Source organism: Apiospora aurea (assembly GCF_038362705.1).
Source record: "Apiospora aurea strain CBS 24483 chromosome Unknown utg000003l_segment0_segment0, whole genome shotgun sequence".
In the NCBI taxonomy this organism is placed as follows: Eukaryota; Fungi; Ascomycota; class Sordariomycetes; order Amphisphaeriales; family Apiosporaceae; genus Apiospora; species Apiospora aurea.
The window spans coordinates 413,715-438,368 of record NW_027117390.1 but is presented as its reverse complement, the minus strand read 5'-3'; the positions used below and the strand labels follow the sequence as shown (position 1 = coordinate 438,368).

The 24,654-nt window shown below is 57.3% G+C and overlaps 9 protein-coding genes across 9 annotated transcripts; 3 read left to right on the top strand and 6 right to left on the bottom strand.

Moving 5' to 3' along the window:
• Positions 1–367: 367 nt before the first annotated feature.
• On the bottom strand, positions 368–2,218 carry PG986_003968 (uncharacterized protein; the record flags this gene model as incomplete). Its single annotated transcript, XM_066840190.1, has 1 exon — positions 368–2,218. The coding sequence occupies one exon, from the start codon at positions 2,216–2,218 to the stop codon at positions 368–370; it is 1,851 nt and encodes a 616-aa protein (XP_066702817.1).
• Positions 2,219–2,307: 89 nt separating this feature from the next.
• On the bottom strand, positions 2,308–2,682 carry PG986_003967 (uncharacterized protein; the record flags this gene model as incomplete). The annotated part of the gene is made up of 1 exon (XM_066840189.1): positions 2,308–2,682. One exon carries the CDS (start codon positions 2,680–2,682, stop codon positions 2,308–2,310), a length of 375 nt encoding a protein of 124 aa, XP_066702816.1.
• Positions 2,683–3,223: 541 nt separating this feature from the next.
• On the bottom strand, positions 3,224–5,462 carry PG986_003966 (Zn2/Cys6 DNA-binding protein; the record flags this gene model as incomplete). Its single annotated transcript, XM_066840188.1, has 4 exons — positions 3,224–3,651; positions 3,716–4,445; positions 4,510–4,993; positions 5,080–5,462. The coding sequence occupies 4 exons, from the start codon at positions 5,460–5,462 to the stop codon at positions 3,224–3,226; spliced, it is 2,025 nt and encodes a 674-aa protein (XP_066702815.1).
• A 398-nt stretch (positions 5,463–5,860) lies between these two features.
• On the top strand, positions 5,861–7,702 carry PG986_003965 (major facilitator superfamily transporter; the record flags this gene model as incomplete). The annotated part of the gene is made up of 3 exons (XM_066840187.1): positions 5,861–6,067; positions 6,135–6,266; positions 6,362–7,702. The coding sequence occupies 3 exons, from the start codon at positions 5,861–5,863 to the stop codon at positions 7,700–7,702; spliced, it is 1,680 nt and encodes a 559-aa protein (XP_066702814.1).
• Positions 7,703–8,912: 1,210 nt separating this feature from the next.
• On the top strand, positions 8,913–11,564 carry PG986_003964 (uncharacterized protein; the record flags this gene model as incomplete). Its single annotated transcript, XM_066840186.1, has 5 exons — positions 8,913–9,095; positions 9,156–9,727; positions 9,801–9,927; positions 9,998–11,215; positions 11,295–11,564. The coding sequence occupies 5 exons, from the start codon at positions 8,913–8,915 to the stop codon at positions 11,562–11,564; spliced, it is 2,370 nt and encodes a 789-aa protein (XP_066702813.1).
• Positions 11,565–12,464: 900 nt separating this feature from the next.
• On the top strand, positions 12,465–13,485 carry PG986_003963 (S-adenosyl-L-methionine-dependent methyltransferase; the record flags this gene model as incomplete). Its single annotated transcript, XM_066840185.1, is given in 3 exon segments — positions 12,465–12,776; positions 12,787–13,026; positions 13,150–13,485. The coding sequence occupies 3 exon segments, from the start codon at positions 12,465–12,467 to the stop codon at positions 13,483–13,485; spliced, it is 888 nt and encodes a 295-aa protein (XP_066702812.1).
• A 410-nt stretch (positions 13,486–13,895) lies between these two features.
• PG986_003962 (ferulic acid Esterase/Feruloyl esterase) lies at positions 13,896–15,781 on the bottom strand (the record flags this gene model as incomplete). The annotated part of the gene is made up of 3 exons (XM_066840184.1): positions 13,896–14,947; positions 15,010–15,338; positions 15,447–15,781. 3 exons carry the CDS (start codon positions 15,779–15,781, stop codon positions 13,896–13,898), a joined length of 1,716 nt encoding a protein of 571 aa, XP_066702811.1.
• A 1,353-nt stretch (positions 15,782–17,134) lies between these two features.
• PG986_003961 (uncharacterized protein) lies at positions 17,135–18,502 on the bottom strand (the record flags this gene model as incomplete). Its single annotated transcript, XM_066840183.1, has 2 exons — positions 17,135–17,900; positions 18,096–18,502. 2 exons carry the CDS (start codon positions 18,500–18,502, stop codon positions 17,135–17,137), a joined length of 1,173 nt encoding a protein of 390 aa, XP_066702810.1.
• Positions 18,503–20,778: 2,276 nt separating this feature from the next.
• Positions 20,779–22,705, bottom strand: PG986_003960 (homeobox domain-containing protein; the record flags this gene model as incomplete). The annotated part of the gene is made up of 2 exons (XM_066840182.1): positions 20,779–22,264; positions 22,338–22,705. 2 exons carry the CDS (start codon positions 22,703–22,705, stop codon positions 20,779–20,781), a joined length of 1,854 nt encoding a protein of 617 aa, XP_066702809.1.
• Positions 22,706–24,654: the final 1,949 nt, after the last annotated feature.

The window sequence follows — 24,654 nt, the reverse complement described above, 5'->3', positions numbered from 1 at the left end:
GAATTACCTGGGGTATATTTCTGAGATAATCGATGGGATACTGAATGCAACGTAGGGAGGATTCTGTGCACTACCCCTCGCTAATTAACTGCTCCTGTACTGCCACCATACTGGCCGAAGTCGTGCATGCCAACGACCAATCAACTTGGCATACATGTAGGTGTCGTAACGAAATCAATTGAGAAAGTTGCATTCATTATCAAACATCGGCTATGCGCGTATGCATGGGAGCGGGCGCAATACGTCTACCTTGGAGAAAGTGCAGTTCAGTCATTTACTACCACGCCTAGGTTGTCTACTACTCTTTTGTGGCTGCCTACTTACGTTCGATTTGCAATGGCCTACTTTGCCACATGAGTTCGCTGCTTTACTCACTCAGGTGTAGATGGGCCAAAGGATAAGAGGGTGCGAGAACTAACCCTCGCGGCTTGCAGCCGGCCGAGTCTGCAACCAACCTCATGCAGAACATCGACAGTCTGTCAAGCAGCGGAGCACTGCGATCGACCAGAAGGAAATCCTCCTCCCAATGTTCGAATTGCACAGAATTGGACTGGACCAGCACACCCTTCTCAAGCCATACAGGGTCTCTGGTGTTGACGAAGTACACCTGGAACAGACGCTCGAACGCGCCTTGAACTCCCTCGTGCAGTTGATCCGGTACGCCAGCATGGTCCAACAGCTCGCAGAGCAGTGTTGGATCCTCGGGAGTCGAACGACCAGGCCGGGCAGGGACATGCCAGTGATGCCAAAGCAAGATGGCATACTCGAAGGCGTTGAGCGTGCTGTTCTCGTCCCCATCCTCCTCGCCGTTCTTGCCCCAGTGTCTGTCGAATTCGTCGTCGACATCGTACAGGCCTTCCTTGAACCCGCTCCACTTGGCTTCCATGTCGAACTCCCCGCGCTCGAGTATTTCATGGCAGACATCAGCATCCCAGGCCAAGATGGCCCGGCGGAGATGGCTCAGCTCGGGCTTCACGCCGGTGCGCAAAAGGTGGAGGGCAGCGTTATGGGCGTGCGGCTGAAGGCCAGGATAGTGGTATCCCCATTTCCCGGCCACTTTGATGCTAGCCGCGAGGCATTTGCTCATGCACTTCTCAATGGCCAGCGCATTTTGCGCGGCAGACAGGCCGTCTTTCTCGAGATACTGCTTGCAGTGCGGCCACACGTGCAGCAGGAAAGCCTCGCCCGTGTACTTGTGTTTGGCCGCGGCGAGCAGCGTGGACTTGAGCTCGTCCGGGTCCACCCGGCCGTGACGGGCCTGGTACTGGAAGATGGTGACCGCGTTCTCCCAGTATGCATGTCTTGCGGCATACTGCAAGGCGCCCAGCTGCCCTTCGCGCTGGGGCTCTTGGTCCGCGCCCAGCGCCAGCAGCTCCTGGATCACGTGCGGCCTTCCATCGCCGTGCCAGGCGCTTGTATTGCGATAACGACGTTCCTCGCCGTCGTCGCTGTCGCCTTCCTCACTATCATCGTCGTCGCTGTCATCATCGTCGCTGTCACTGTCATCTTCATCTCCCTCACCGTTTGTGGAGAGCAGATCCAACAAACGATGTGGGTTATACAGCTTCGGGAACTTTTGTTTGAAGTACTGCAGCAGGACAGGAAGGAGTCGGTACATGCCAGCGTCCTCGGCCATTTGGAGGTATGAAACCATTATCACATCCTCAGACTCGTCCAGGCCGTCATCTGAGTCTGACCAGTAACCAAAATCCCAGTCGCCAGTGACTGAGTCGTTATCCGAATCAGATAAAGAACTGGCGTCGGAATCTGAGTCGGAATCTGAGCCGGAATCCGACTCGGGATCCGACTCGGACTCGGACTTCGGCTCCGACTTGGAATCTGACTTGGAATCCGAGTCGGATTTGACGCCAGCTGGTTCGCTCGATGCGCTGAGAAGGGCCAAACACATATCCTCCTCTTTCTCTGCCAGGGCGACATGGAACGGAGTCGCATCATGCTTGGAGCAGGGTGCCCTGCAATCAAATTTGACCACCCCAAATATGTCATAATAATGGGAGAACAACGAGTCAATCTTGATGGGTGCGAGGCCTTTGCTAGCCAGCATCTGCACCACTTCCGGGCGCTTCGCACGTATGGCCGTGTGGATGGGCAGCAACTCGAGCAGTGGCTTGCAGCATGCCCCGGTGAAGATGTCCGGGAACGCCCCAACGTACGCATCGACGATCTGCTCGAGGATTTCCATGTCCGCGCACCCCATGATGGCGCGGCTGAGAAGGGTCTTGCGGGTGAGGTCCTCCAGTGTGTACTGCTGACACACGTTTCTCAACTTGCCATCGTAGTCCTTCTCTACCAACCACTCCCCGTGATCTCCCTGAGTGACTCGTGCATGTCCCTCTTGAACGCGTGGACGACGCCGCCTGGCGTTCGTGGGCCCATGCCCTTTCGAGCCACTTCTCGCACCCAGGTCACATGGTCCATGCCATCCTCCTTGGCGTACCAGCTGGAAATGTTCATGGCCATGAACTGCAATCTCTCTGTCGTCTGAAGAGTCAAGTCGCATTCAGCCTTGGCGGCCCTCTTGTAGACGTCGGTCCCGCCGATCTTATTCCACATTTTCTTGCATGTGGTGGCGAGAGCATTACCGTTATGCAGGAATGGATGCTCTAGGTGTTCCTCGATCATGAGGGCAAGCTCCGGAGGCAGGGTGGTGAAGTTGGCCATGGTTGCTGTAGTTGGTAGTGTTGGTTGAGTAGTTATATGTTTGATGTGTTTGGTCTGAGTTGTGATGAGTAGTTGCTTGAGATGAGAGGTTCCCCTACCGTGATATATATATGCAGTTCCCTCATCACACACCAGTCTTACACAAACGAGTTGTTTCAACAGAGCCAAAAAGGGCTTGTTGACAATCATCTCTTGTATACAATGAACTTCATTCAAGGTCCTTCACTCTGGTCTCCTATCATGAATTACACAATGCCATTGTATCCCGATTAGATCGGATTTCTTTCGCAACAGCAACATTGTTTTCTAGCGTGGCGTGGCCTTCATGGCAGCAACGCCCTGAAAGAGTTCAACAAAGGAAGGTCAGTACCTTACAGACATGGGTATCTATACCATCGAGTATCACGGCTAGGCTAGGTGTTGTCTGTAACTTAGTGGCTCAAGATGTTCCGCTGTTGCCACAAGTTTCCCCCCTTTTCTAATAACTGAAGGCCACTTTGCTGTAACATGCATCAAAAATAGACAAGGTACGCTTCCGGATCTACATACTCGTCGACAAGGGTCCCGCATTCTTATTCAGTTCCTCCCATATCGACCAATCAAACATATCCAGATCAAAGTCAATGCCCCTAAATTGACTGATATCCTCCTGCTCCTGGCTCTCCGTACTCGCAACGGCAGCAGCAGTTGGCGCAACCTCGGCCGCCGGCGAAAACCCAAAATTCTGACACAACTCCAATACCCACTGCGGATGCTCAAATGTCTCGTCTTGCTGCTGCTGCTGTTGGGCGTGTACTGCGTACTTTTGCCATGCGGCGATGGTAATGCGAGCGACGGAAGCCACCTCGTGGCGGTCGACCGCCGAGCGAAGCTGTGGGTGAACGTCGTGGAGTCGGCGGACCAGGTCCCACAGGTCTACTACTTCTGGTTGATCGAAGCGATGATGGCATTCGAGGAGGACATACACAACTTTAATTCCGCCGTCAGTTAGAAGAAACTCCCGGATAACAAAGCACAGTCGAGAGTTACTTACACCCAATCCACTGGAAGTAGTTATCATCGTGCCACAAGAACCCCTTGATCGACTCGGTCGTCCGGGTTATGATAGAGTAGTCCATGAGCTTGGTACAGATATCCAGCATATCGTCGCGCTCCTTCCGCGACATCTCGGACAGCTTCGCATTCACCAGCGCCGGCTGCCTCGCCGTCCTCCGCGCCGCGAGAAGGTAGGAGCTGATCCCGAGCTGGATCAAGACGTGCAGCGGGTTGAGCAGCTCGCAGTGCCTCACATACTTGGTCCCGAGCATCGTCTCGACCTCGTCGAGCAGCGCGTCCTTGTCCGCGAGCGGGACGCGCGGCGACAGCAGCCAAGTGAGCCCCTTGTCGCCGTCGTGCGCGCGGCGCATCTCGCGCTGCGCGTGCAGGATGTCGTAGCGCCACAAGCCGTGCGACATGCCCGTCAGCCTCCTGCGGCCGGCCGGCAGGGTCCTGGTGTCGGCGGCCAGGTCCGCGTCCTCCAGGTTCGAGGACAGCTTGGTGTCCCAGCCGGCGAACAGAGACAGCGGGATGCTGCCCACGTGGCGCGCGACGGCGATCTCGAGGAACTGCAGCTGCCACCACATCCGGCGGCGCTCCTCGCTGCGCAGCACGCCGAGGCCGAGCAGGTCGCCGTCGCGGTGCAGGCCCATCCGCTCGGCAATGCGGGTGGCGATGCCCATCAGGGCAAACATGGCTGGAGGACGGGCGATGCAGTTCATTGTCAGCTACGGAGAAAAGGAGTTAGTAGCCATTGTAATATAGTTTTCATTGCCAGGCCAGGGGTCTTACCAGATACAACATAAAAGCTTGAAGTGTCAACCTATGAGTGGTGGACGCATAATCGGCGAGTAGCAAAGCACATTCCGCGGCGTTCTGGTATCTCTCCATAAGTTGTGGTTTTCCATCGTGCAGCAACTTTGTGCACTCATCCCCCGAAAGACTTGAGACGCTGATGAATACGATAGCCGATACAAGGGCTCGTTCCTCGCTAGAGAGGCTCGAAGCATCGTTGTGCGTCTTCTGTATAATCGGCTCCACTTCCCAGCGGAAGAAGATCTTGACCAATGGATCGACGTTCTTCAGGAATGTCTTCCAGAAGATATAGATGTGGGAACTCGGTACTTGCGCCGCCCCGGCTAGGCCGTTGGTCCCTGTCGATTCCCGTGGGTCCAAGATGGTCCGAACCCATGATGCACTTTTGACCGCTGGCGAAGGCCGGCCTGTCCCCTTGGGGGTATTCTGCAACTCATCGGAGTGGCTCGCACCGCTCCAGCTATACCACATAGGGCTATCAGATGCCGCACGATTAGTCCATGAATCATATAGGATATCAAAAGGGGTCGGTGTACGAAAGCTTACCTTTCAATATAGGTGACTTCCTCATTATGCGTCACCAGACCGGATGTCTTGGGGTGGAAGGGGATGTTGTTCAATTTAGGTTGACGGCCCCTTGCTGATGCGTCCCCATCCTGGCTCTCTCGGGGCACCTTAACGGCCCGTGTATCAGGCCTGACAGCCTCCTCGGGATCACCCCCAAGGCTGCGAATATAGCGCTCAAGCTTCCCAATGCGGTCGCTGACGTCGTCGGGAAGACGTTCAGGGGTCGATCCTGCAGCCGGCTCCGGGTATACGCAGTTGTCCTGTGGTCGCCGCTTGCAGTGGCAGCACGGCTGCAGCCTATCGCAGCGGACCTTGCGTTTGGCGCAGGGGGCGCAGCTGATAGGGGTCTTGCCTAAGTGCATATCGCTCCACACAACACACTCGGCCAGGCCTTCTGAAGAGGGACAGCGGACACTTTCAATGTCCGGCGCGTGGTAATAATATGGGCTTTGTTTTTGTAGCGTCGTTCAGTGAAATGAGAAACGGTAAGATGGTTATCGTCGTGACGTCAAAGACATAGCAGATGTTCGGGAGCCCGAGCTTCGGGCTTCGGTACCGAGGCCGAGCTGAGCTAGTCTCCTCCAATCAGGACCCTGGATCTGACAACACAATGGGCATCGTTACTATATCAGTAGTAAGCTCCACATTCTTGACTCCATGAATCAAGACCCTAGTATAGGTATATATGAAGAGCCGAGTCTGGTAATTGTAATACTGGTTTATGAGCGGCATCCAACATTTCCCTACAATCTCCTTCAAGATGCATTTCGCTGACACAGGCTCGAGTCCGAGCCCAACAACCAAAGGCCACAACCTCGACACAGCTCATAATCCTGGAAGCGATGGAGAGATGCAGCTTTCAGAGAAGTCCGTTGGCGGAGAAGTGCCTGAAGAGCAGTATCCTGGCAAGAAAGTGGTGATACCGATCGTCCTATCGGTTTGTCTAGCATCTTTCCTCGCCTCCTTGGTATGTCTTCCTCAGATGGCAAAAGCAATTCGAGAATTCATCATGACTAACTAAGTACCAAACCCAGGACCGGACTATCATTGGCGTGGCCGTTCCGGCTATATCCAACGAGTTCAACTCCTTCGCCGACATCTCCTGGTACGAGTCCGGCTATCTGCTCACATTCGCCTTGCTACAACTGCCCATGGGCAGAATTTATGTAAGCCGCCCCCCCCTTTTTTTCTTCTTTTTTTCTTCTCACGCACAACCAAAGCAATACCGCTGACACGCATACCATCTCTCTTCCTCCCCCAGACCTTCTTCCGCACCAAAGGGGTCTTCATAGCCACCATCCTCATCTTCGAGCTCGGCTCCACCATCAGCGCCGCCGCCCCCAACTCGACCGCCTTCATCGTCGGCCGCGCCCTCTCGGGCGTCGGCGGCGCCGGCCTGACGGCCGGCGGCCAGGTCGTCTTGGTCGACCTGCTGCCGCTCGCGAAGCGGCCCAAGTACCAGGGCTTCCTCGGCGCCACCTTCGGCGTCGCCTCCATCGCGGGCCCCCTGCTCGGCGGCGTCTTCGCCGCCAGGGCCTCCTGGCGCTGGTGCTTCTGGGTGAACCTGCCGATCGGCGCCGTCGCCGCCGCCGTGCTGCTCGTCATGCTGCCGCCCAGGCCGCCGCCCAGGACGCAGGACGCGGGCGAGTCGTTCTGGCAGCGGCTGCAGCAGTTCGACCCCGTCGGCACGGCGCTCATGCTGCCCGGCCTGGTCCTGCTGCTGCTGGCGCTGCAGTGGGGCGGCGTCGAGGGCTGGGCGAGCAGACGGGTGCTGGCCTGCCTCGTCCTGGGCCCCGTGCTGCTGCTCGCCTTTTGCGCGTGGCAGATCCGCGCCGGCGAGAACGGCACGGTGCCGCCGCGGATCGCCCGGCAGCGCAGCATCGCCGCGGCCACGGCGGCGTCCCTGGGCTTCGGGTCCGTGCTCGTCGTCGTGACCTTCTACGTGCCGATCTGGTACCAGGCGGTCCAGGGCCTGTCGGCCGTGGAGGCGGGCGTCCGCATGATGGGCTACTTCCTCTCGACCGTCGCCTTCGTCATCGGCTCCGGCCTCATCACCTCCCGGCTCGGCTACTACACCCCGCCCCTGATCCTCGGCACCGCCGTCGCGGCCGTCGGGTGCGGCCTCCTCACCACCCTGCGCGCCGACACGGGCGGCGCCCGCGCCGTCGGGTACCAGGTCCTCACCGGCGCGGGCCTGGGCCTCAGCCTGATCCAGACCACGAACGCGGCGCAGACGGTGCTGGCGCGCGCCGACATCCCCGTCGGCATCACCCTCATCAACTTCGGCAACCTGGTCGGCGGCACCGTCTTCGTCAGCGTCTGCCAGGGCGTGCTGTCCGGCACGCTGACCTCGGAGCTCGCCAAGATCCCGGGTGACGCCATCGACGTCCACGCGATCCTCGGCAGCGGCGCAACCGACGTGCGCAAGCTGCTGGCGCCGGACCAGCTGCCGGCGTTCCTGGCGGCGTACAACAAGGGCATCGACAACGTCTTCTACGTCGCGCTGGCCTCCGCCTTGCTCGCGTTCGTGGCCTCGCTCTTCATGGAGTGGAAGTCGGTCAAGAAGGCGCAGCCGCAGCAGGGGGCGGTCGCTGCAATTTAAGCGCGCGGCTGGGACGGAATGTAAGATAGTTGCTTCTCCTCTCGCGGGGTTTATATATAGATTCAGGGGCTCATTGTCACAGTAAAAGCCAAGTCTAATCCAGCAATAGTACATCATTTTAACGACCATGTTATTTGTGTGGCTCTGGAATGCGTGGAGGGTATGGGCACTGTTATAATTGGATCGCATTTCATCACTCTAATGTGATTGAGGTATTCGACCAGGAGCACCACCTTCTGGTGACCCAAAGCCACAGCCAAACCGGCCTGGAGACCTAGACTAAGTGACGCGAACGTGCAACGGGCCGGCATGGAACATGGGCGCTTAAGACGTGTCTTCGTTTCGTTTCCGTCCTTTTCGGGCCTGCATTGAGGTCGTGGCTGTTGGTTCGAGGTTATGCGGCCTGAGAAAGAATGGCGCCATGTCTGTCTAAAATAGGGTAGAGCTGAACAACCACGGGCCGGGGGTAGTGGCCCTTGTCTCCGGCTCGTCCTTCCCCTTCGCTACCCAAGCTATCGGGTCTGGCTACCAGGCCCATCACTTCCAGAGCGCAACCCACCGAAACACTTTGGGCTTGAGACTTTGGGCTTGAGACTACACCATCTGGGTTTCCATAGGCCGCCTCTAAAGGCTGTGCTTTCCCCTGAATCGCCCCAGCCTCAAGAGATGCTGTTTTAGTGGTTATCCCAAATCACCAACTGTCTCTTGGGTGCATGTGGCTTGCCAAGACTTTATGCGACTGCCTATTGTGGAAGACGCTGGCAGTCGTGAACCAACTGCAGCAGGATCTGTCTGTCATCCTCCAGTGACATCCCATAGCCCCGAGGATCGAATGTGCCGGAAAGCAATACGATTCGTGGATCTGTCGAGATGGGTTGCAGTAAATCAACCCGTCAAACTTCTTAGAGTTTCAGGAGCCTCGAGATATGTACGTTACCAAGAGGATATGGCAGCCGAGAATAATGTGACATGCAGCGATGTGCCTCGTCACGAACGCCGATCTGTATGCAGCGACACACTTGAGACTTATAAGACAGAAAGACATCCCACCCGTACCTCTTGTAGAAACAGAAGCATCATTAGGTTACATATCTCTAGCGTTGGTGGCAATTCATCTCGTTACCAACCTGTGTCACGTATCGATTACGTTGGCAGTTCTCTCAGAACTACTCTCGTCCGTCCCTTCCAGTCCCGCCATCTCTTGCCCGACATGAGTTTCCTTGGGGAAGAGCCCGCCCCTCAAGGCACCCAGGAGCCTTCGGAACAGCACAGCAACAGCACCAAGGACGAGCTTCTTAAAGATCCATTCGCAAGCAAGAGCAGCCAGATCCTCTTCGACGCCATTGACCAGCTCCAGAGCTGCGATGCCAGTCAAGACATAGACATCCCGCAGGTAGGTCGCATGCATTTTCATTGGGTAAATCGTCACTCCATTGCTAATACAGTCACGAAGCTGGTGATTGTGGGCGGCCAGTCCGCCGGCAAGTCGTCGCTGCTGCAGAGCCTCACCTCCATCCCCTTCCCCGTGAGCCACGGCCTGTGCACCCGCTTCGCCACGCGCATCATCTCGCGCCGGACGCCGCCCAAGAGCCGGGACGAGGTCATCATCACCATCGTGAAACCCGACTTTGAGCTCGACCACATCTTCAACTACGCCAACGAGAACCCTTACGACAAGTACGTATACAGGGCCGAGACGCTGGACAGCCAGACGTTTGCCGAGTTGATGGAAGAGGTACGGTTTCCCCATTGCCGCCTCATCTCCTTCTCGTCCACTGCAATGGCGGCTAATGATACCAAGGTCTCGGAGAAATACATGGGGATTGACTCGGGCATATCGCCTAGCAACAAGAACTTCGCCACCGAAGTCCTGAAGATCGAGCTCTCGGGGCCGCAGCGTGCGCACTTCAGCATCCTCGACATACCCGGGCATGTATCCAATGCCTTCCGCGTCCATAAGTGGGAGATGGAGGGAATAGAGAGCATGATCGTCGAATACATGAAGAAACCTCAGAATATTGTCATGTGCGTACATGTCCACCCGAATTGTGGCGATACCCTGCCGCCACTGTACGAAGGTACTAATGGTGTTGATCAGTTGTGTCTCCGATGCAAGCAATGATCTCGAGAACCAGCCTATCTTCAAGCTTGCCGAGGAGCACGTGGAATCCACAAGATTGATACCAGTCTTCACCAAATGCGACAAGGCAACATCCCCAGAAGATGTAAGAGGAAGCCCTAAATGACCCCTAACGAGAATGGAACCCCTTCATTCTGACGAACGATAAAACTCAGGTTGTGGGGATTGCCACAGGCGAGGACCAGCATTTCCGCCCCATGAAGCACGGCTGGTTCGTGGTCCGCAATCGCGTTGGCGACGAGGACGCATCGTTCGATCTGGACGAAGCGGAGGCGACGCTTTTCGGATCTGCGCCCTGGAGCCGCGTACCGAACCGACGCCGCGGCTCCAAGAAGCTTAGGGACTACCTCGGCGGCCTCCTGTGCGCCAAGATCCGCGAAGAGTTTCCGGACATGCAGGAGACGGTCAAGGAGCTCCTGGGCGAACAGTTGGCGCTGCGAGAAGTCCTGGGCGAGCCGCGGGCCGACGGCAACGCGCAGCTTCGGTACTTGATGAAAATCGTCGATGGGTATACCGCCAATGTCGAGCAGGCCCTAAAAACCCCGTGGAATTTCTCCAGGAAAGAGATGCAGCTTCGCAGCATCGTCTCAAACAGGAACAGGAACTTTGACAGGGACATGATGACCAAGGGACACACCTTCGAGTTCGAACAACCCCGTTTACTCTACCGCCAGGACACGCCAGCCATTGACCAGACGGGCCTGCCACCGACCCCCGATGGATCCCCGCAGCCAAAGTCGAAACGAGACGGCTCGAAGAGGAAGAGCACGCAGAATCGGGCGGCCATAGATAACGGCCCCCTAACTTCGGCCGAGCTTCGCGCAGAGATTCAGAAGCAAATCCACAGCTTCCAAAGCAGCCAGCTGCCAGGTCTGTTGAACCCGGATATTCTCCCTGTGCTGTATCGTCAGCAAACGACGAACTGGATCGCCATCGCCCGCGACCACCTCCTAGGCGTATCAAGAGACATCCAAACAGCTGCTGAACGCCTGTTGGCTCAACAACTCGTCTACGATTCAACGCAGCCTGACTCGGACGCGTATGACAACCTCCTGCCCATTCTGGAAGACATGGGTTGCAAGGCGGAGAAGAAAGCACTCGACAGGCTGGAAGAGTACTACCGGGACGAGCTCACGTTCCCCTTCTTCACGACCAACCCCGATTTCACGCGGCGGCTGGAAGAGAACCGCGTGATCCGGTTCAAGAACTACACGTACGAGCACCTCCAGGACGTGTGGAACAAGGTGATGCAGCAGCCCGACAACGGGGCCCTGTTCGACGCCAGCCTCGACGCCATGTACGCCCGCATCCATCCCAGCGCGGCGGAGCATACCGAGGACGAGGCCCACGACATTCTCAAGGCCTACTACGAGGTAAGTACGCAGGGCGGAACATACATCACGGAGCTGCTTTTTCCGGGACTTGGCACCGCTAACTGCCATCGGTTTCTAGCTCTCGCTGCGCACTTTCATCGAGCACGTCAACATGCGCATCGTGGAGGGCATGCTGGTGAGCCTGCAGGGACCGTTAAAGGGCCTCTCGACCGAGTACCTCATGAGCCTGTCCGAGGCCGAGATTGAGGAGCTCGCGCGTGAGGATGAGACGAAGCAGGTTCAGCGGGAGCAGTGTCTCGCTAGGATAGCTCGATTGACCGAGGCAAACAAGATTGCCGAGAACGCGCTGCGGGAGACGAGGCCTCGGGCGGTGGAGGCCGTCGCCTAGAGGCTCAAGGCATTGATAAATATGGTGGTGGTGATTGGTAACACACACGAAGGAAGTACGACGGTGATGTGACCAAGGGATGTATCATAGGCGCGCATGTTCAGGGAGGAGCTAACTAAGGAAAGACGAAGAGGAGGTTCAGATCCAGCCAGTCAGTCGCAGCTAGAAAACCAGCCGTGCTTGCATTTGGCTTCATGCAGCGAACGTCTAACTTTCAGCTCCCCGTCAATTCTGCGACCACGCACGCTTGATCAAGATCATGATCACTAGGAAAGAGCCAGGCATACATGCGAGGCAATTCGGATTTGTTTCCTTCCGTTTCTAATTAAAGAGCGCTGTGGGCAGTGCCTACCTATATATACCTTACCTAAGAACTTAACCTAGGTAGGTAGAAACAATGACAGGGTTCGGATCCGACTGCATTTTAGAGGGGCATTCGGATCTGAGACGAGAGAGAGGGGGGGACCGAACACTTACAACCAACACACAGCCAAGAGCTAAGGTTAGTTGCCCCGACGATTTCGCACGAGAGGTGTCGGAACAGCTCACAAAATCGTACCAAGGGCTTACTCTGCCTTACAGCGCGAAGCCAGCGTCCAACTCGATTCTCCCCACTTGGGATCTGGTCTAGGCAGCTCAACTCGCGGGCTGTGTTAGCAAGGGCGATGGACTACATAAAGGGCCGCCAACCGCGTTGCATTCATGGCATAGAATCATCAACCCATCATCCGATTGCATCACCCCTTGCTTAACAGCCAACTACTTGTATATACACCAGTCAACGCCCTTCTAGTTATATTGCCTTTGTGTCACATCTCTAGCAATCGTCTTCCTACTAGCTAGCCAAACACGCTAGCGACTTGTCACTTACACTTACACACATACCCAACCATACCCAAGATGGCCGCCCCCGCCGCTCCTCCCGCCCCCGGCCCCGCCCCAACTCCCGACGAGTTCCGCCGCCGCTACTTCACCTTCATCGCGCCCAAGTACGCCCACCTGACGGGCAACACGACGCGCGACGTCTTCGCCGCGGTGCTGCAGCAGCACGACCTGTCCCTGACCGACGCGTCCGTGATCCACGACAGCGCCGCGGGGCCCGGCACCGCGACCCAGGCGCTGCTGCCCTGGTGCGCTGAGCGGAGCGTCCATCCGAAACGCATCGTCCTGACCGACTACGTGCCCGGCATGCTCGAGCGCGCGCCCGCGTTCGTGAGGGGAGCACCCCGCCGTCGAGACCCAGGTCGCCGACTGCGCGGGCCTCGCGGCCGTGTTCCCCGAGGACGGCTGTCTCACGCACGTCTTCGACAATTTCAGCCTGTCCACCTTCGGCACCAAGGAGCAGCAGCTCAAGGGCCTGGCCGAGAACTGGCGCACCCTCAAGGCCGACGGCGGCGTCGCCGTCTTCACGACCTGGAAGAGATTCGCCATCTCGGAGCTGATTACAGCCGCTCAAGCCATCGTAAGTCGTCCCTTTTCCCCCTTTCCCCCTTTCCCCCTTTCCCCCTTTTTCTTTCTTTCTTAGTGGTTTCCCACCTGTCCCTCCAAAAGGAAAGAGCACCTCGCTGACGCTCATAACTCACAGGTCAAAGGCGACGCCTGGGCCGCCGCGCACGCCATCCGAATGAACGGCCCCGAGTTCGTGGCCGAGGGCTACCTGGCCTCCATGCTGGCCGAGGCCGGCTGGTCCCCCTCCAAGATCCAGACGAGCATGGTCAAGTCGGTTGTCACGCGCGACGAAGACGAGCAGGGCCTGCTGGAGTTCATGCAGGTCAGCCCGCCCGCCAAGGCAGCGACGGCCGGCTGGAACGAGGCCGAGGCCGCGCGCTGGCCCGAGGCCGTGCAGCAGGCCGTCGACGCCGCGAAGGCGGAGCATGGCGGGATTTACGGGGAGGCTTGGGTCGTGATTGCGAGGAAGTAGGAACTGGGAGTCATGAGGGAATCTAGCGAGGGGCAAGGGGAACTAAGGAGCACATAGAGCACACATGCAGATTGGGTCAATGGATATTGTGGTTTGGGGGTTTTCGCGGGCGACATCCCATAGCTGCCAGGTGTTGGGGTTCAAATTGGATTTCAGTCGAAACATGTTTCGTTGGGGGGAATCAGTCGATTAAACTTCCATGACAATGGAACAGAATACGTAAAAAGGAACATTTGCACGAATCATGGTTTGATTTGAGATATCCCCTCGGACGTCTATGTATCACATGCCCGCCTGATTATTAACTGTTGCCTGTCATTTCTTTCCCTCTAATTGATCCCAATCCCAAAACATTACTTCCCATCCTACCTCCCCTTTCCCCGTGGTCTCACGACGAACGAAAAGTGACCTTATTCCTTGGGGCATTCCCAGCTCTCCGGCTTGTTCACGTCCTCCTTGCTCGTGCCGATGTACCTGGCCCGCTTGGGGTACATGCAGATGGGCCGCTGGCTCTCGATGCCTTTCGCGCCGTCGTCGCCGACGAACTTGGTCCCGATCAGCTGCTCCGGCGCCTGGTCCTCCTCGACCCAGCGCATCATGGCGAGCACGACGTCGTGCTCCGCGTCCTCGTGGCCCGGGACCGAGTGCGTGATGTTGGGCAGGTCCTGGCTGCCGCCGGCGATGTACCAGGGCCCGGGCCCGCTGTTGCAGTGGCCCATGCCCGGGATCAGGAAGAAGCGGTAGAAGTCGGTCAGGTCGACCTCCTTCTCCTCCTCCTTCGCAGCACCATCGGCACCACCGGCACCTCCGCCTCCGCCCATGGCCTGGTGCACGTTGTCGTAAAACACCCGGCTGCTCCCCGTCGGGATCCCCAGGTCCGCCATGCCGTGGTACATGATGATCTTGCCCCCGCGCGCGCGGTAGGCCGCCATGTCGAAGTCGTCGGCCGCCGCGTCGCCCGGGTCGACGCGGTCGGCCTCGAGCACGTCGGCGTACGTGAACTGGATGTAGTCCCAGTTGCTGTCGTTGTAGACCCAGTTCTCCCAGAGGCCCCGGCCCAGGCCGCTGAAGCTGAGCAGCATGCCCGACGGGTCCGCGCCGAGCGGCAGGCCCGGGAACACCAGCGTGCTGCCGTTGTCCTCGCGCCACTCGTTGTACACCTTGTACACCGTCTGGACCTGCTCGGGCGTCAGGCAGTTGTTGGTCTGGTTGGCGGCACTGGCGCTACTGGCGCCGGCGTCACCGGCTTCGTCGGCGCACAGGAGCTTGTCGTAGTTGAAGTTGCAGCCGAACGTGTCGCTGATGATGCCGTCTTCCAGTCCGTCTTGGCCGTCGCACTGCCTCAGGATCTCGGACGTGATGGTCTTGATCAGGGGTTGGCCGACGTGGTGAGACGCGTTCTCGGGGAAGTTGTAGAGAGGCGCCTGGAGGGTGAAGGCCGCCAGATGCGTTGTCCACCAAGCTATTGACAGTAACGGGTCAGTCATCTTCGCTCCGCACTATTAACTCGTAGCTGAAGCTTACCTGGCGCTCCGACGACAATGCCATCGAAAGACTCGGGATGGAGCTGGATCTCCTTCAGACCTTGCCGACCGCCGGTAGAGCAGCTCGCATAGTACGAGTACTTGATCGTCGCCGCTTCCGCCGCGGTGGAGTTGGAGCTGCTACCGCCGTAGTAGGACGCGACCATGGTCTTGGCCAGCTCAATCGAGCCGTGCATCGCCCTGCTGCCCCAATCGATGAGCTTTTCCGGCTGGTTCAATCCCCAAGTCGCATCGAATGCCGTGGCGTTGTGGCCAGTGTCTGTCGACATGGTCGCGAACCCATGGTGGGCGAAAATGTTCATATCCACCCTAGACGAGGAGGGCGTATGTCTTAGCTTTCACGGAAACCGTCTTCGCTGCATCAAAGCGCCATGAGAGAGTGGAGGGCGGGAGGGAGAGAAGGACGCAGGAACTCACCAGTTAATGCCTCCGCCGAACCCCCCGTTGCCCGTGGTCAGGAACCGCTCGTTCCAGCCCGAGTCGGGCAAGAACAGGCCGAAGTTGTAGGAGGAGCTCGCCGAGGACTTGACGTTGACCGTCACGGAGCAGAGGGCCGACAGGTTCTTGGCCGGCGCCGGGAACGCCATCGTGGGGGGCCCGAAGGAGCCGCCGGCCGCGACGGGGGTGACGTCGCGCACGCTGGCGGCTTCGTTGCCGGCGAGCATGGTCTCGAACCGCTCTTTTGTACATTGCGCTGCGGCCGTGGCGGCAGAGCCTGCCAGCAGCAGCAGAGGCACCTGGGCTGACAACATGGCTCTCGGTCGATCAAAGAACCAAATCTGATTCAAATCTCAGGAACACTCGATGCGGTGGTTCTGGAGAAAAGAGAAGCCCGCCGGCCGGGGCGAGCCAGGGCCGCACATCTTCTATATGTGACGGCACTCAGCACGGGATTTTCTTCTTCTATTTCTTTTAATTGTCATCTACGGAATTTGCCCCGACGGCACATGCCACAAAGCACCGAACCCAGATGCAGGCGATAAATTGGAGCTGGTTGCAACGAAACGACGATCGAATGCGGGGTGCGGGTAATGGAACGTGATGACGCATGGGGATATGTAAAGTATAATGCATTGTCACTAATGTAATACATCCCGGCAGCGTGTGTTGTATATACATTGATATGGCATAACAGTAAGTAAGCGATGCCCCCAATGGCTAGGCTCGGCCTTTTAAGGGTGACGTATCGTGTCTCTTGCCCTGCAAGCCTCGATGGACGATGATTGATCATTTCGTCGGGTTGCAGTCCCGATGGGGAATTCCCAAGTTTCCCAACGGGCGAGATTGGATTAGGGGATGATAGCGCTGTGGGTGCCTGTGTCGGGGGACTAGGGGGATGCTGTCTAGCGTGCGAAGCACAGGGTGCACAGCCAGCAGGAAGAACAATGGTCGAGTTTTCGGCATGATTGGCGGACCTTAGCAGGCCCCATTTCGCGCCTATTACTACCCGGTTAGCTCGAGGGGGGGAGAGGGAGACAAGGAGGGTCGGTAGGGACCGAATTAGGGGAACGTCTCGCAGGAGGAAAAAGAATGCCCGCTTGTCCTGCCTTGCTGCTTCCAAGTTCCCACCGGCTAGCTTTACTGCCCCAAGCCTCAAGCAGGTAAGCAAAAGAACATGCATGCCCGCTGACTTCTTGTTGTCGGAGCAGGTTGTCGGGCTGCGGTGCGACGCCGGTGGGAAGTTGGAAACCGGCCCCCCACGTTGGAGGCTACTTTTGCGTCTTAGCGTTCGCGAAGAATTGCCGGCAGTTGGACGGCGACGACGATCCTATTTGGAATTGGTCACATAAGGCCCCCGACAAGCGTGTCAGGCAGGCTTTGCTTACTATCTCATGACCGATGTGACCAGTAACGGGCCAACATCATGCAAGGAAACCTCGCACAGATATCAAAGCCAGCATTCAGAGTGAACTATCGCGCATACGTTCGAGCGCTTGCAACTCCGTGATGCAAACTTGAGACAGAAGGGGTGGCTAAAGCATATGTATATCCCGGTATCAATATTAAGAAAGGCTATCATTTATAATTAGGAATTAATGTTACACTCTCGTCTCCTCACCTCCACGCAGGAAGACAGACTTATTACACTTCTACCGTGGCAGCCATTACCTGATGAGAAGTGTCTTGGGCTCTACCTCACCAAAGTCGTCCCGGAAGTGACTCGTGTGGCTCGTCGACGGGCTCACCCTCATCTCGCGGCTGCCCTCCATGATCCGCGGTCCCTTGAGACCCTGCCCTCCTCCCGATCCCGGCCCCGAATGCGCATGTGATTCGACGCTGGCAAACGAGCCGTCCGGGCCCCGGCGGCCCATGTCGGCATGAGGAGCATCTCCTCCTCCTCCGCCTAGCTGTCGCGTCTGCGGCGGACTGCTACTTGCATTGTTATCACCAGGACCATCCCCGCCGCTATCCCTCCTCCTCCTCCGTCGTTCGGCCCACTTCCTCCCCCTCCGCGAGAACGCGACGAACCCCAAGAACGAAATAGCCAAAACACAAACCACGAACCCCGTGACGACCCCCGCAATCGCCCCCGCCGGAAACGACGATCGCGGCTCTGGCGGCGCGAGGGTCGCGATCGGCGACGGCTCAGCCGTGGGGGAGGCAACCGCCGCGTCCAGGCCCATGGCGGCACGCAGCGAGTTGGCGTCCGACTCCGCGTGCAGCGCGAGGTCGCCCTCGCGCCAGACCATGTAGAGGGGCTCCGCGACCGCCGTCACGGTCCCCGTCGCCCGCTCGAGCACGGAGCGGTGGTCGTCGAGCCAGCGCGTCGCCGTCGCGTTCTCCTGTGTGCCGACGCAGGCGTACTGGGTCGCCCCCAGGGCGTAGCCGTTTCTGTTGTCGTTCCCTGGGTACGCCGACAGCGTGGCGGTTCTGAGAAGTCCGTGTCAGTCTCGAGAAAGATCGACATCAAGTTGTCTTCCTTCTTTTCTCTTTTGGCATCCACGTCGTCCCTTTTCTGTATCGATACCCTATGGGTCATAGTAAGAGAATAAGAGAAAACGACGCGACGACCTCAAAGTCAAGAAAGAGACATGACACAAGAGAATGAGCAATAGCTATACGTACGTCGCGCAACAAGCCCCCAAGTAAAAAGCATCCTCCGGCCCCGGAACCTTGGTAACCTTCGACACCGTCGCGAAAGCCGAGCGGTCCGGGCAGACGCCGGCCGAGTACGTCGCGCGCGCCGCGACGCGGTAGGGCTGGCACGTGGCCCAGCCCTCGCCGTTGTGGGCGCGGTCGCTGTAGACGACGGAGGACGGGGCCGGGGCCCCGGACCCAGACGAGACAGGCGGCGCCGCTGCTGCGCCCGAGGCGGTGATGACGTCCCAGTACCAGTCCGTCGCGCAGCCCGGCGGCGGCGTGTAGCGCGTCAGCAGCGCCGGCGCCTCCGACAGGAGCGCCACGGCCGACGCGATGGGGACGGCGTAGCCGCCGCCCGTGATGGTGGCGATGGTCGGGGTGGGGGTCGGCATGGCGGCGGCCAGGGTGGGCGCGGGCGCAGGCACAGTCAGAAGAAAGGGGTCGTCGGGCGGCGGCGGCGCGCCCGGGGATGGGACTAAATGGCGCGCCCGCGTAGGAGTAGGAGAGAACACAAGCGATACAAGTACTACTACTGCTGCTGCTGCTACTAGCGAGTGGTGGTGTGTTGATTGAGTACCATGTAGCAGCATCTCCCGACAAGACAAGACAAGATACTTTTCAGCCTCTCAGCCTCCCTTGAAACCTACTACACTAACGTACAGGCAGTGTGGTGGTGTGTAGGGGGGGGACTTTTGGGCGGTCTCTCTCTTTCTGCTTGCCCATCCACCAACCTCCAAGACACTAAAACAAGCGAAGCGAGAAAGAGAGGAAACGCTGTGGTGTGGAGGCGGCCGCACAGTCCGAGCGAGGCACGCGAGAATCGTGCGATTTTCCAGCACGGCGCGGCGGCACAGGTGTGGGTAGCGTCCGCTTCTCGTACCTGACCTATCTATTCAAGGACGAGCAAGAAGAGCCAGTGCAGTGGGTTGGGAAACGACAAACAAAAAAGGATGCCCTAGAGAGAGGGAAGTAGACATCGGCCCCGCATCTATCTTCCTCTTTTCCCCGTGAAGACGGGTTTGAATTTCCTTTCGCGGCATGGCGGGGCCTTCCCTATATATCGTACCCCTGGTGCCGGAAAAAGGACCGTATCTGCCTTTTTTGGGGTTCCGCTGGCGACTGGCTGGGCGCATTGCGGCACAGCAACCTGTCGGTCGTGTGGGGTATTTCTCGGCTACTCTAGTGCTTACATCTTCAGAGGAAGGTCGAGTGCCAGTCATCACTCTAAGGGAGACGGCACTTAAGGGGGTCTCGCTTGCAAGGTAAGGATCTGTGGTCGGTAATCCCGGCATCCATCGATCATGCGGATGCCATGGAGCCCTCCGATAGACCTGCCGGAGGGATTTCGTGAAATGGAGCCACGAGAAATATCCGAAGCACATCTACATACCTATCAGAGGTGACTCCAGAGCAACGAGACAGATTCCAAGGTGGGGGGTTTACGATAAAACGATCAAGCGGGAATGGCACGGCAGATAAAAGCAGAGACTTCGAAGTCCGCTTCAACATGACCAGTTTCATCCACGAACGTCAAGACCACGCGAGAGTGCAAGTTTCGATATGATTCAAAATTGTTGTGTATAACTATCTACATGAATTAGAATGCTCCCCATGGAGTCGTGACGAGTAGAACCAAGTAATACATGAAGCTTTCTATACAAGAGTCCGGAGATGTTGCTTCAAAGTGCCATTCACGAGTGACCGTTCGTTCACCGTAAAACAAAACCTCCCGTGCATCTTGTATTCTGCTTTCATATTGGTTCACGCTACGAAACCTTTCCAAGATCTGCTTAACCTTCCTAACCTGGTATCAGTATGCAGTCATTTACTTTCTTCCTCTCCCCCTTCCCATCCTCCCGGACGAAAACCCCCCCTTAATGAGACTCAACCACCACCCTCAACAACTCTAAGGCTGCCCCAGGGGCCAGCTCTGACCATAGTAGACCCAGCCTCCCAGGCAACAGTCACTAAAAATTATTAACCAGAAAACCCAAGCCTCCTGGGCTTTCACCATATTCGTCTATTTTTTTCTCCACCCGCAGCCAAGATAATAAGATCGCTTTATTTGATATAAACGCGATGATAAGAAAAACGTCGAAGCAACTAAGACGTGATGGCAGATATGTTTGTAAAAAAAAAAAGCAAATCCAAACGATTGCGAGCAAGGGGCCGATAGACACCGCGCAATTATTACAGCTTTTTGGTGCGTGCAAGACGGACACCATAGCCCCAGGTAGAGAAACACCCACCCGAAGGTCCGGGCGTGTGAAACGGGGTAGAAGAAACCAGATGCACGACTGCTGTACCAGACACGCGAGGGCATGTGTCGGCGAGGGGAAGTCGTCATTCGGAACATCGTGGCTGACGGAGTTGATGAATTGGGCAAAAAGAAAGACCTAAACCGTAATGCCGGGAGGCTGCCCTGACCGAAAAATTCATATCCAAATGCCGAGAACAAGGAGATATTGAGCCGCCAAAACAAAAATCAAGAGGTATATCCCCAACAACGCCAGCCGACATGAGAAAGCATCGAGATTCCGTACAACACCACATATACACACGCCGCAAGAACACATGCGATCCAAGTTTCCTTGGAGCCAGCGCCAGACGCCATCATTTCATGAGCGCGGTACGAAGTTGTATCGCGAGCAAAAAAGAGAAACCCGCCTCACTGTTGCTGGTGAGGCATGTGCTCAGGCGACATGCTTGATGGATCCATAGAGTCGAATTGTACAAGTTGGTTCATGTCCAGGTCTCCCTGGCTGCCGTCCATGAACCCGGGGGAGTGAGGGTGCATGGGCAAGTTGATGGTGTGCTTCGAGTACATCTCATTCAGGCTGTGGCCGTCATCGGAGACGGTCGAATCGCCCATGGGGTAGAGATCGGCCGACGCGCTGCGCATCATGCCCATAGGCGGCGACTGCTCCACAATGGCTGGGTCCCCGTGGTTGAAGGGGAGAGGGGACACAGACTGCGGCACCATCGCGGGGTTCACCATGGGCGACAGGAAAGTGCTGCTGTAAGGTGTGTTGAAGTTGGATGTAGGCAGAGGCGTGTTCTCGGGGCCTTGGGAGAAGTAGTTCGGGCTCGAATACTCAGACGGCGCAGTAGTGGCCGCAGAGAGGGGGTATGGTCGGAGATCCATGCCAAAGCCAGCTTGCGTGTCGATGCGGAGATTAGGTCCAACGGGGCTGAGCTGCTGCGGGGGCTGCTGGGGAACAGGGGCGAAGATATTAGGATTATGGGGGTGGCCCTGAGTCTCGCCGGGGTGTTGGATGTAGAAAGAAGGCATCGGGTTCTGGAACAGGGAGAAGTCGACGGGCATGGGCACGGATCGGCTGCGCTGTCTCTTGTGACCTGGGCCGCGCATGGCAGGGTGAGGAGGGCTGATTCCCCACTGGGATTCCTGAAACATGCCAACGTGACCCTGCGCAAAGTTGGGTTGAGATGATGGGCGGTTGCCGGTCGGGGAGACGGGAGCTGAAGCTACACCCATCGAGTGGCCTTGGTCGAAGAAAGCGTTGGGGTTGTGGCGGTTCATGAACGACTCGAGCGACACAAGCTTGGCCAACTGGCTGCTAAGAACCTTGGGGTTTCCGCCGAGGTGATGGGTGTAGCACTGAGTTGCCTGCTGGTCCTCGGTGAAATCACCGCACTGGAAGAAACCGTTGGAGTTGGGCGAGGAATCCATGAAGAAGTTGGGAGGGCGGTTGAGTTCGATGACAATACCGCCAAGCTTGTTCGCGTCACCCTCGTTGCTGTCCAAAGTGATGCTCTTGATGTGGCTGAAGTGATACTCAATCTTGTACCCGGCCTGGTCGTTGTTGATGTAGTACGTCATGGTGCACTTCTCGGGCGAGTAGAAGATGATGAGATCCATGGTGTTCTGGCCAACGCGGGTCCACTTGCCAATGCTCAGAGAGCGGCAGGTAAGATGGTGAATCAGAACCTTGCCTTGGCCGCTTTGGTCGCCGCCCAGCATCATCGAAGAACCGTAAGGGATGAGACCAGTTCGGCCGAGGAAAGCGCCACCAAGGCCCTTGCCGGACTCCATGGCCTGCATCGCGAGGTATGCCCTCATGGATTCGGGGATCGAGTCGATGTCTTCGCCGGTCTCAAGGCTCTTCTTGGCCAGCAACTTGATCTTGGCGCGGCTAATGAGAGATTGGTGTTAGTGAGGTTCCATCGGGCCATTCGTGGTCACGGAAGGGATATTGGTTGACGTACCGGTTCTGGAACCAGATCTGGACGGAGCGTTCCGTCATGTTGATCTCATCTGCAATTCTCTCGCGGACAGTGGCTGTGGGCGTGGGATTCTTGCTGAACTCCATCTCCAACGTGGTCAACTGGTCTTGCGTGGCGCGCTGTCGCTTCTGGTTCTTCTGCTGCTGGGTGAGGGTGCTCTTCCGCGGGGGCCGTCTGGATGCGGAGCTCGGGGTCTTGCCACTGGCAGACGGCGACGGAGATTCACTGTTCTTGATGTGTTCATCGCTGGGGGATGTGGAGGAAGCCGGTGTCAAAGTGACATCAGACTGCATTTGGTCCATGGCAGTTGGGGCCAGGATCCCGTGTTGTTCCTCTTTGATGGTGTTCATCATCGGGGATATATGTTATTGACGAATGTCGTCGAAGGAGTGTGTGTGTGTGTTTATAGTATGAGTAAGTGAGGGACGCAAGATCGCGTAAGAATGTCCAGCAGTCGAGATCGAGATAAGGCTGGCAAGTGTGATTAAGCCAAGTTTATCTGGGTCGTTGATGTTCCCACCAAACTGTCCAGGAACTCGATATATAACGCGGTGGTTGAAGCCTCGACGGCCGCTGTGAAGGTCTTCGGGAAGAAGTGGTATAGTACTGTTCAAGGAGTGTCGTCCAGATCCGAGCGCGTCTGTCTGGGAAAAGGATATGCCGTCTGTGGTCTGCTGGTGCCCGCAAAACAGGGTATGGGTTGGGTATGGGACCGTGTGGTGTCAAGTATCAAGCCGAAGGAACGTAATGGACCCGAAAGGAGTGACGGAGTCCGTAATGGCTAGAAGTTGCAAAAGGGAGTGTGTGGGTAAACGAAAAGGAAAGACAAGGGGAGAAAGGGGAGAGGAATTATCGTTTAACGACAATACCGGCAAGAGTTGGGAGAGAAGTTGAAGATGTTGGGATGGTCAAGAAAGGGAAAGGGAGGAGGAGGAGAGAAGGGGATTGATTAAGCCTGGCCTGGCGAGCGAGGGTTGGTGGGTAGGAGGCACACTACTACTAAAAAAATCCCGAGCGAGGGTAGCAGTAGCGAGTACATACACTGTATCTGCCTCCCTCGTCCCCGTCCTGGCCGCCGATGGGATGGGGAGCAGAGGGGATCAATGGGATGGATGGATGTGCCTACCTGTCTGCCCTCCTGCCTGCCTACCCAACGCGACTGGCTCACAACGTGCAGGGTGTCAGGCGGCCTGGCTGCCACACCGTCTCTTCTCTTTTGCCCATCCACCCCATGCTCCGGGCAATGGCTAGAGTGGGCACACGAGCCAACAGTCGATGCATGCTTCACAAGTTCGCCAGGGGCGCTCCACTCGCCCAATGCAGGTACATACTGTGCGCATCGAGCCGCCCCCGGCACGGTGTCTACTCTGGCACTCTCAATCACTGGCAGAACTCTCTCTGGCCTATCCTGTCTGTCTGTCTGTCGGCCTGTCTGTGGGGTGTAGGGTGCCTGTCTTCAAGAGTCCCATGTCTTGGCCCCGAAAGTCAGAGTGGAAAAGACCGCGGCCGTCTTGTCTGACACGATGAGACGCGCGGGTAGGGTAGGTAGGGTACGTGTAGGTGTGGTTCTTCCTACTTGGTAGCTCCTCGCTCCTCCAGAGTCAGTAGTACCTACGCAATACAACGCGCAAGACGCAGGTGCGATCCATTCTGTGTGACCTGGCCGTGACGGTCGGCGGCTGTGTGTCAAACGATTGATAGACATCCATCCATTACTTCATGATTTCGTCTCGTGTTTTGTACTTACACGCCCCCAACTTGGTCGACTGTTGATCGCCCGCTTGTTTTTGTTTTTGTTCCAGTCACTCAGAACAACTTTTTTTCGACAGTGCAGTGAAACGGGCCTTGATTGGAAACATGCATGTACCACGGTACCTGCCCAACCCTGCCCTCCTGCCCTCCTGCCCTGCACCCCTGCACCCCTGCACCCCTGCACCCCTGCCCTGGCTTTACCCGCTAGCCCGCTTTGAGACTCGGCCCCTCCAGTATTTGCGACGGGGTTAGTACTGTTTGAAAACTGCTCTAGTGGGATAAGGGCCAGGGGCGCAAAACCAAGGAAACTAGGAAACCCAGAAGTGCCCCCCCTACCTCCCCTACCACTCTCTGGGACCTAGTTCCTTGTATCGAAAAGCTGTCGCCCACTGTCAGAACCAACACGGACTGTGAGCCGTCCTGGCACCGGAGCCCGTCGTTTGCAACTAGAGGATGATGTACCTGACCTGTGCCTGTATCCGTAGCCATCCCGTTCTCGAGTGGATCGCATGGCTCAGCGCACCAGTGCCTACGGTATGTAGGTAGC